Below are 10,959 nucleotides of genomic sequence, written 5' to 3'. Positions count from 1 at the left end.
TATTTTGTAATGTATATGAAAAAATTTTATTTGTAATCTTATATTTAATAGAGTGTACTTTGTATTATAATATATTATATAAAATATAATTATTTACTATGTAATATTAAAACAAAAATTGAAGTGAAAGGGTACCGGTCTGTCAAAATATATACATTTTCATTATAATTTATCGTAATTTTTACTTAATATTGAACTGGCATTGCGATTTATTTGAGTAATTTATGTGAGTAAAAACTCATTAAATTAAATTGATAATGAGTAGTCAACTATGTTCAGAATATCTTTTGAACTAATCACTGTTTTTTATCAACCATGAAATTTTCTATAGCTTCTTGTGTTTTTTTTTTAAATTCTTCGTTCATACATTGATAAGCTTGTTCCATCAGTGAAGGTATATCTTTTTTGGTCTTTCCTTCAGTAGAAATAGGCGGTAAAATTGATATATAGTTCACTCCTTAAAAGAAAAATGTAAACAAATTTTGTAAGCACAAAGTATTAAAATTATTCGAAATTTATTTATAATAATAAAAAATATCTTACCGAAATCGAATCTTTTTAATTTATGATTGATATAGTAATATTTAGATACAACCACAGGTTGGATAGGTATTTGAGAATCAATAGCTACATGAAACGCACCTTTTTTAAAAGGCATCAAAGTATTGTTAGAATGCCGTGTACCTTCAGGAAAAAAGAGTACTCTTGCCTAGGACAAAAATTATACTATGAAGAAAATTCAACAAATGGGTGTTTGTCTTTTTTTTTTGTTTTCTCAGTAATAGTTAATTATTATTGTTACCCTTCTCTTCTTAATAATCTCGATAGTTGAATTCACTTTATTTTGAGCATTTGAATTTTTTCGATCAATAAATATTGTTCCCCATAACCACGAAGCTAATCCATAGGAGCCTAAATATAAAACGGCATTTTTAGCAATAACTGTACAGCGTTCGAGGACTGGCCATAATTCTCCTAAAACTAAATAAAAACTTGATTAATATTGTGTAACTAATATAAAAGTATTATTTAGAGTAGAAAAGTCCAATTTTGAAACCATTATTTTATTTAACTAAATAATTATAAAAATTGTCGACTGCTTTTGCTTATCATTAAATTTATGCAAATTTGACATTGAAGTACTTAATCCACTTTCGTATCGGTAGATTATCTAAAAATATCAATTTATCAAATCTACAAAAGTAAATAAATAATGTTTACTTAATAATTAAAATATGTGATCAATACAGATTCACTTTTTTATATGACTGATACATTGTCAGCAAATTTGAGCTTGTTTAGCAAAATAAAGATGCAAAAAGGATCAAAATTTTACTCTGTACTTGTAACATAATAAAAAAATATTCCATGGTGTTAACAATGCGTACTATAAATAAACCAATAAATTTTTACATTTTTAGACTCAAAGAGCTGGACTTTATTCTACTCTAGTTTTTTTCTTCTAACGTATTTATATAATTACCAATAACATCCAAACAACTTTGATGATTGATAAGAACAACTGCGCCACTATCTTTAACAATATTCTCTTTTCCAGTAAAAATAAAATGACACCCAATCATACGTGAAAATTGTGTTATCAACCATGCCGGTATGCTGTATAAAATTATAATCTATTATGCCTCTGATTTTTTATGACAATTATCGTATTTTCATTATTTTTAAAACATGAACAAAAGTAAATCTTACAGTGCATTTCTCCAATCGCGAGGACGTAATAACATGAATGGTATAGGTGCTGTGGCGAATAAAAAACTACAAAATATGTATAAAACGTATTTGGCCCGATATCTCGCTGCTCCACTGACAGTACATAAAATAACAAGTATGATAAGAAGACCAAGTCCAACACTGCTGCACGATACCCCAATCATTCTAATTAAACAAAGACAGAAAATATTATTATATTTTGAATGGTGCAATTATGTTTTAAATATTTTTAGATTTTTCAAATAAAACTGATACAGCTGCAATATTTTTGCGTCAATTAAAAACATACTTAAACTAATTAAATATTATTAAAAGTACAAAGCGATGTAGTGTAATAAGGCTATGAACTACGACCTGTGTCATTTCTTACAAATATTTATCTATTACTAGCGACCCGGTCACGCGTTGCTGTGACAGTGTGGCCAGATCGTGCGATTTTTTTACCCCCACTTTGTACCGCTTTCAATGTAGTCAGATGAGAGTGTCCTACAAAGTGGGGGTAAGAAAAGAGCACGTTCTGGCCACACTGTGCTGTGGCTGAGTGATGATTTAGAAAACGTGCACAACACAGAAAATTTGAATTAAAACGTACCGCCATCTATGATATATTTATGTCAAGCAGTACTACAGTTAACTAAAAGGCACCATCTGTTTCAGACTTATGAAATTTATAATTAATAACAATGATCAACATAAGTAATCATTTTATTGTTAATTAATAAATATTGCGTCCATGAATTGAAATGAAAACTATCCTATCTCTCAAGTTGGAACAAAACACACATTTAAAAGAAAAAATAACTAAAATCGGTTAAGTAGATTAGGAGTCCATCGCGGACAAACATCGTGACAGGAGATTTATATCCACTTTTATAATTTAAATGAAAAATATGAAAATATATCATGAAAGCAAACTATTCGTAACGTGATTGATTGAATATATCATTCTATCCTTTAATTTAGATGAATAATTTAGATGAAAAATATGTAAATATATGTGTCCGCAAACTATTCGTAACGTGATTAGTTGAATATATCATAAGCATGAAAATATATGCAAACGCTATAGTAAGGCGCGCGCAAATTTGAATTCTAGTATATTAAGATTTTAGATTTATAATGTGGATTGATAAAACGTCAAATTTTTTAAACTCAATTATAAAATTGAAATTATAAAAAGTTAAACATTTATATAGAAACAGGTGAAGCTAATATAAAGCTCGTAAAAAGATACGACAAGCTAATAAAATTTTTTTGTTCAACAAATGTTTAATTTATTTATAAATTAAATTAAACACAACTTAAAAATAATATTTGTTATTGTTTTAAAATATTTCTTTCAATTTTTAAATTAAAAATTTTGCAATAACTTTTCAAGTGATCGTGTCTAATAGAATAAAAGGAACAATAAATATTTCGATCTGAAATATTATCAGTGCAAAATATATTATGCAACAATTTATATTAAGAAAGCCAGTATTATAATAATACATTTAAAACCTGAAAAAGCATGAATGTTCAGACTGAAAAACACTGTACACAAACTTACATAAAATCATGTTAAACAAAATGTACGAATAAATTTTGAAATAGATACAATGTCATCTTTTCTTTTTTATTCAAAAATGTTAAAAAGATTATGTGTTTTAAAAGAGGAAAAATGAATATTCATTATGAATAATTTGCGCAATAAGAACTAACAAATAAGTAATGATGTCAATGAAACATTTGATAGTTACTAATTTTACGTTAATAAATCAGTATTATTATTAAAATATAACGTAAAAAGGTGCATACTTGAAATTAATATCGTCCAGACTAGATCCGTGGCCCAAAATATGAAGTATCTATTGAGCAACGCTATATAGATAAAAGACGTTCTTTATCTCTTAAATAGATAAGAGACGTTCTTTATCTCTTTCTAAAGAAAAATTTATTATAAAGTCATTTCTTCGTACGTCTACAGTTTTTTTATCTGAAAAATAAAATAGTCAAAGTTCATATGGTGACAGTTAAGAGCGGTGAGTAATGTGCGCGTAAATAAGATGCAAAGTAAACTTTTATCTTTATGATTATCAGATACGATTTATTTTCTGATAATGCAAATTTGTAACTAAGTAATAAAGTAGTAAAGTAATAAAGTAGTAAATAAAAGATTTAATTTGTAGAAGGACTTTGAACATACACGTAAAAATTTCGTACTCTCTCTCTCTCTCTTACTTGTTCGCTGTCGTAAAATATTTATTAATATTTTTGATCGAAAAAATGTGTAAAGTAACGATAGGTACCTGCCAAAAGATTTCAAAACTTAGAAATCTTGTTTTTTTATTATTATTATTATTATTAATCTTCTAACATAAAAAACTGTGATTAATAAAACCAAATTTATAGCCGTACAGTTAGTATCACTCTGACAAGGATAAATATTTTCTCTGTACTGATAAATTGTTTAAAGAAGATCAGGTATTCGTTGACTTGCGTATAAAAAAATGATGTTAGAGAAATATTAAAATTTTTAAGAATTATTTTAGATTTATTTTTTTATAATATTTCTTCATGACCAAATATTAATAATGAATGATTGCCGAATTCAATGTAATTTTGGTAATTAATTACTTATAAAAGCTTTCATGCCGATCGAAATAATTCCATTAAAAAAAAATTCGATACCCTTTCATTGGAATCAATTTTTACCAAATAATTGAAAGTTTCAATTGATCGTAATGTATGAAACTCAAATGTAATATTATTTGAATTATTAATGTCAACAAGTTGAGTTCACTCTGTAAAGAAAAAAAATTTTTTTTCAAGATAATTTTGATGTAACCATGTCCCAGTCACAAATAATATGATAAGTTCAGTTACTTTGAAAAGTTTTCAAGCAGCGTGATGACTTGTTATTTATTTATTTATTATTATTATGATATTAAAACGTACTTCACTATACCGCTGATTTACCATAATTGTATTTGTCAAATTTAAATTAAATAAAATCAGCATAGAAATTCTTCTATTGTGATTTAATTAGAATAAATCACTCAATTATTTATCAATTGCTCGCGAAAAAAAAAAATATATATATAATCGCATCAATTAATATTAAACATTAACGCATAAATTGAAGTAATTTGCGTGAGTTTAAAAAACTATTTACTGTTTTTATCATACTATCCTATTAAGTAAAAAATAAAATTAAAATTAAAAATTGTTATCAATACAAGAACAATTACTTACATGTTATCGTTACCATGTATATTTAATTAATAAGTAAATAAATAAAATAATTTCACGGAAGCCTGACTATTGAAAACAATTGCTACTTGTGGACTGTTGACGCGTGCTTCAGCAATATGAAAGATGACACACGTGTGTGAAACTGTTGTCCATTACAATTGGTGTTTAAAATTTTCGGCAACCTCCGGCTCTTACCGTGAGTAAACGACATCTAGTGCTGATAAAGTAAGCAAAGATATTTTAAGCGGGAGTTATAAACTCCAATTATTTATTGTTAATAATTTGTTTAATTTTTTTAAATTTGTTTTTTGATAAAAACGATGGTTCAATTTTATTTTTGACTGAACTTTGACGCACTGTATTATTTTAATAAATTCGTGAATCAAAAATTGCTTGATATAGTATTTGTAGGAAATTTTATGCTCTAAAATTTTTAAACTATGAATTTAATAGATATCTAAAAAATTTTTTTACATTTATATAACAATTAAATTAGAATGAAAAATATTTAGTAAAATTAATTCACATGTAGTTATTAAAAAAATTTATGATATTAAAGTTAGCTATCACTTTATAATTTTTAAAATTTTCTTCAACAAATAAATTATAGCAAAAAAAAATTATTAAAAAAATGGACTTGCAGAAATTTTAATAAATTAAAAATGCAATTTTTTAAAAATAATTTTTTAGAACAAATTTTTTTGTTAAAGAAAATTAAAAAATTGTCAAATGACAGCTAAATTAAATGTAATAAAAATTTTCTAGAGTGAATTTTTTTTATCATAATTGATTGGTTATAAAAATTTTTAAAATTGTCCGATGTCTACTGATTTCAGTAACATATTCTTTTTATGTTTTTCACCTTTTTTCTTAATTTCTGGATAGTCACTGTTACGTTCCCAAATTTTGGGTAGTTAATTTTTAAATAGTTTAAGTCCAGATTTTGACCTCATTAGGAAATCGATAGACTCCAGGTGAGTCATGTCACTGATTCCTCCACGAAGTACTTTTTAAAATTTAATTGATAAGTTTTTGATATTACTTTTAATTTACCTGCCTTCAGTTAGGTGATGGATAAAGTGCCTGAACGCTGACTAGTGCTCTAGGCGATTTCACCAGGGTAGAACAGCTAATAAGCGCTCATACCCTGGGGGTATAATAATTAGGATATTTAGAGGATAGGATACCTGAATGCTGGCTAGCGCTTTAGGTAAAGGAATCAGGGTGGAACGCTGGTAAGCGCTCTCAACTCTGGGTGAAGGTTTTAATAAGTATCCATTTTTATTGATTAACAATTAAATAGGTTTATTAAAAAGGAATTGGCAGGTTCAGCCTCGGACCAGCAGAGACTGCTCCTCTGCTAAGTCCTCGGACTGACTGCTCCAGAAGAAGTCTGGAGACAGAATGCTCTTTGAATAATAATTACAATGGGTTTTTATAGAGAATTTTAGCAACATTGCATCTCAGGTTACCCTATGAGAACATCAACGCAGTCCAAATCCCACAGCGTAGACTGTTTAGTCTACGGGGCTGCGTTGACGTTCCAGAAATCTCTTATCTCGAGGTATTTCCGTTGTGATGTACGAGAACGTAACATCACTTTTTTTGTAATTGAATATACGATTCCACACTGGTATTCCAGCTTACCTAGTAATTAGGAATTATTCCCAATCTTTTTAATTCTCTATAGGCTTGATTTATTTTAATGAGTTACCACCAACAATAAATTTTTAGAAAATTAATTCAGAGCTCCCTTTTTAAAAAATATTCTAGTTACGTCTCAAATTTTCATAAATTCACTAACAGAAGAAAAGTAGATAAGCTAATATATTAGTTTAGGAAAGAGTCCTGTATTGAAATCAAAAGATTCCTTTTATAGCGAGTATTAGAAAATAATTTAATATTTACATTACGAATAGAATTCTTTAATGATATTGAAATTGAGAGACATCTGATAATTATTAGAAACTTTTTAACAAATAAATTATAGCAAGAAAATTTAATTCAAAAAATTTCGTTTTTCGAAGCTCTAAAAATTTATAAAAGAAATTTTTAAAAATAAATTTCTAGACTTGTTTTCTTATTCAAGAGAAATCAAAAAGCTGTCAAAGTATCTGTCAATTTTAGTATCATGATTCATGAAAATTAAGTTAGCTGACATCTGAAAATTAAAAAATTTTTTTTTATTGAAAAAATCATTACAAAAACATTTTTATTTGTAAAAAAACTCGAAAAACTGTACGTACAATTTTTTTAAAATATTTCTTTGTTCTAATTTTGTTGAAAATACCGCCTATATGTACTTTTCCTATGCGCCGCTGTAGCGCGCACTCGGTTGTCGCCGACGGCCGAGAGCTCCCAATTTGCCTCGGGAGAACACGAGACTTACTGTGTATTAGATACTCCTCTGAAGGGGTTATATCCACTTGTGATTTTCAAAAAATCGATTTTTTTTACATTTTTTGAATGTACATATATTCAGGAATATTCTCTGAAAATTTCAAATCGATCCGACAATTAGTTTCGGAGATATGAGCGTATTAGTAAGAATGTCTCCGAGCGTTCGAAAGTAGGCGGAGCACGAGCCGGAGTAGCAGCTGTTTCTGGTAGCTTCTATCCTTTGGTTCTCGACTTATATTGTGTTTGGGACCCTAATATAATAATACAAAAGATCTAGTTTGTACCTGAAACCTATGTTGAGGAATTTTAGGTTAAAAATATGTGAACTCATCAGTTAGAAGTGAACTTTCACGTGGACAAGTTGTGTTTGTGCTCAGTTTATGTATTTCTCAGTGTGTATAATTTAATTAATTAAAGTAAAAAATGCCTCGTAAAATTAGCAGAGAAACCAGCATGATAATTGTCCTATAAGAGAAAACTCGTGGTGTTCGTGGCAAAAAGCGCGAGCCTTGGGAACTTTGCCCAGCTATAAACATGATTATGAGGCCTTACCACCTGATGTTGCAACAGCTATTTTTCCAATTTACGAAGATCTAAGTAACAAAAAATTATTGGAACGATGCGTTGGTGGTTTTACCCAGAACAATAATGAAAGTTATAATCAGCTGATATGGAAAATAACTCCAAAAATTATTCCAGCTGGCTCTAAAATTGTGGAAATAGCTGCAAACATTGCAGCCGGGGTCTTTAATGAAGGTAAAACATCTCTTCTTTATTATATGAGTGCTATGGGATTATCACTTGGACCCAAGACTCATTCCTACGTGAGTAAAGAGGACGCAGAGCGCATCTCAATTTCGGACGCAAGAGCGCAAGGGTCGACGCGCGAGGGGAGAATGGCTCGTAGACAACAACAACTAAACATTTTGGAGGCAAACGACGAAGCAGAGAGTTCCTCTTATGGTGCTGGAATAGATGACACGATGTAAGTTGAAAAAAAAAATGTTTAATTTAGTGTAAATCGTTCCCGAAACTTTAAACGCGTTTATCTCAAAACCGTGTTTTCAGAGTCGGTGAACAAAATTTCTCCGAAACCGCTAAACCGATCGGTTTGAAATTTTCACACGACTTACTCAGATATATTTTTCAGGTAATGATCGAAGGAATAAGGTTTTGGACAATAATTTCGATTTTTTAAGCCACTTTGAAGTGAAAAATTTTCATGAAAAACTGAATTTTTTTTTTTGAACGGCCGCCATTTTGTCAAAAATCAAAATTTTGACTAGACCTTCGATCATTACCTATACTTATTTATTACAAAACTAAATATTTTTGGTTTTTGGTTTTCAGATAATTTGGACCAGAGATATCTTGTTCACCGCCAAGCACTTTTTTTTGGAGGTCTCTCCGCAGATCATCTACAGGAGCTAGGGGATCCAATATTTTTTTAAATAAACCGCTGATTGTTAAAGTACATTAAATTCTGTTTAAGTACATTTTTTCCATTAATATATAAAATAAAATGCCTCTTTGGAAAAAATTCACAAAAAAACGCGCTTTTTCTGCCTCGCAAGTGGATATAACCCCTGAAGTAGTAATACTGCGAGTGTACTAAACTTATAATAAACCTTTATTCTTTAATATTAAATTGACACGTCTTTTGATTTCACATAATTAAAACCCTGACCTTTCCATCAAATTTAATTAATCAAAAAAAATTAAAAACTTTGGCTAACTTTAGCATTCTTCATAATTTGACTTTTTTCAGGTTTACAATTTCACCACAATAATCATTTCAATAACAATTACAAGAATCTTATAAATCAAAAATTATGACGAATTTTAAATTAATTAAGCTATAGTATTTTCATTCATTCTTTCACGTAATAATTACAGTATTTACAAATGATGTGGTCTTGGATAAACTTTTAATAAAAATTAAGTAAGCCAACATTTAAAAATATTTTTTTTTCTTTGAAAAAATTATTACAAAAAAATAAAAAAAAAATTTTCACTTGTAAAAAAACTTCAAAAACTGTAAGTGCAACTTTTTAAAAATATTTTTTTGTTTTATTTTAATTACTAAAAAAAAAAAAAAAATTAAAAACGTCGGCTAACTTTAGTATGGCAGCTTTTAGTATTTAAAACCTTCTGTTTTTTTCTGTTTTTTTTTTTTTTTTTCTGTCAATAAGTGGCCTCTAGTTTTTAACTAAACAAGCAAAGGTATTTTATCGAGCGGGAACGGCACATTAATAAGTCTACCAGTTACTTCTCTACCCCTTTAACACGTCTACCATAACTAACTATACCACTAGACAGCTCTACCAATTGCAAGTATACCAGTTACTTCTCTACCAACATTTAAGTCAACCAATCAGAAAATCTACCCGTTAAAAACCTTACCGCAAAACAACTCTACCAGTTTGAAACTCTACCACGTGTCAAACTATACCACAACAATCTCTACCGTTAATATCTCTACCAAAATCAATATCAACCATATAAAAGCCTACCATTTTACATCTCTACCAGTTTAATATCTACCAGAAATAACTCAACCACATAACAACAATACCAAAATTAATTTATACCAAAAAATAACTCTACCGTAATACAGCTCTAACATTTTTTAAGTCTATTAAATTAAAACTCTACCCTGATAGCCAGCGCTTTCTCAGTAAGTGTTGACTCCCAGCAGTTACGGTTAAGTTATACATCAAGTTGGCGGTAATTCTTCACTCAACAACAGTTGTAAGCAAATTGACAGAAATCTACGACCGCAACTTGAATACAAGTTAACAATCAAATTTGTAGTTAAATTTCCTTTCAACTTTACTACAATTTGAAGGAAATACTTGTACAGCAAGTTTTGACGTCTATTTGCAGAGTAAGTTATAGGTAACTAATAGGTAATCGCTCGCTTTGCCAACTCTTTCCGTCAAGTTTGCTTCAAATTGCGGACGTAGATTGACAGTAAGTTATAGGTAAGGTGGCTATCAGGGTATCATTTCAAACACTATCAATTTTTTGTAGTAAACGCGTGAAGAAAATATTGCTTAACGTTCGTTGGTACAGTAGTGAATTACCAATCTTTAAAAATTATCTAGATATAATTTGAATTATGGCGGCAACTGATAAATATAATACAATTGAAATTTTCAATATTAATAAAAATCGGCTTGTTTACTTAAATAATAACAATGAACAGCTTGCAGTCACTATGCGATTTTATTTGCACATATGTTAAATATTTTTTTTTTTTTAACAGGTAGACGGCTGTATAGATACTCACTATTGTTTTTCATTTCTTAGAATAGAAAACAGCAACTTGTTTTAATTTAAAAATTTTTAACAATTAACATTTCAACAGAAAAATTATTATAGAACATGGACAAATCCATAATCTGATTTATCTTTCTGACTCTATAAAAATCCTATATGTATTTTTGACCATATGTTCTTTAAGGAATTTTCTACAGGATTGGATATTTCTATCACTTAAAAATGTTCTGAAAAATTTAGAGGACGCGTTTTCGCATTTCTAAATAATTTATTTCAACAGAGCTAAAATGCTAAAATACTCTTTTTTTTTTT

At 28.6% G+C, this 10,959-nt stretch overlaps 1 protein-coding gene across 5 annotated transcripts; it reads right to left on the bottom strand.

Annotated features, from left to right (window-relative positions):
• On the bottom strand, positions 1-5,102 carry LOC141536458 (1-acyl-sn-glycerol-3-phosphate acyltransferase beta-like). Of its 5 annotated transcripts, XM_074256979.1 has the most exons (7): positions 4,966-5,102; positions 3,529-3,706; positions 1,711-1,896; positions 1,484-1,617; positions 803-981; positions 544-709; positions 1-457 (listed from the first exon to the last, which is right to left on the bottom strand). In XM_074256979.1, the coding sequence occupies exons 3-7, from the start codon at positions 1,893-1,895 to the stop codon at positions 297-299; spliced, it is 825 nt and encodes a 274-aa protein (XP_074113080.1). In that variant the 5' UTR covers position 1,896; positions 3,529-3,706; positions 4,966-5,102; the 3' UTR covers positions 1-296. The 5 variants fall into 5 exon arrangements, with proteins under 5 accessions (XP_074113080.1, XP_074113082.1, XP_074113081.1 ...); XM_074256981.1 differs by lacking the exon at positions 3,529-3,706 and having other exon boundaries at positions 4,966-4,984; XM_074256980.1 differs by lacking the exons at positions 3,529-3,706; positions 4,966-5,102 and adding an exon at positions 2,324-2,346.
• Positions 5,103-10,959: the final 5,857 nt, after the last annotated feature.

Source organism: Cotesia typhae, unplaced genomic scaffold, assembly GCF_013202065.1.
Source record: "Cotesia typhae breed Kobodo isofemale line unplaced genomic scaffold, CoteBio_Ctyphae scaffold_152, whole genome shotgun sequence".
Classification (NCBI taxonomy): Eukaryota; Metazoa; Arthropoda; class Insecta; order Hymenoptera; family Braconidae; genus Cotesia; species Cotesia typhae.
This window is presented reverse-complemented; position numbering and strand designations above follow the sequence as displayed.

Bases quoted from the DNA above. Each gene is read 5' to 3' on its own strand.
- LOC141536458 (XM_074256979.1), bottom strand. From the start codon at position 1,895: ATGATTGGGGTATCGTGCAGCAGTGTTGGACTTGGTCTTCTTATCATA. The intron at 710-802 runs GTAACAATAATA...TTTTTGTCCTAG, and splicing joins AGATTATTAAGAAGAGAAGG to GCAAGAGTACTCTTTTTTCC. The intron at 458-543 runs GTAAGATATTTT...TTTTCTTTTAAG, and splicing joins ATTAAAAAGATTCGATTTCG to GAGTGAACTATATATCAATT.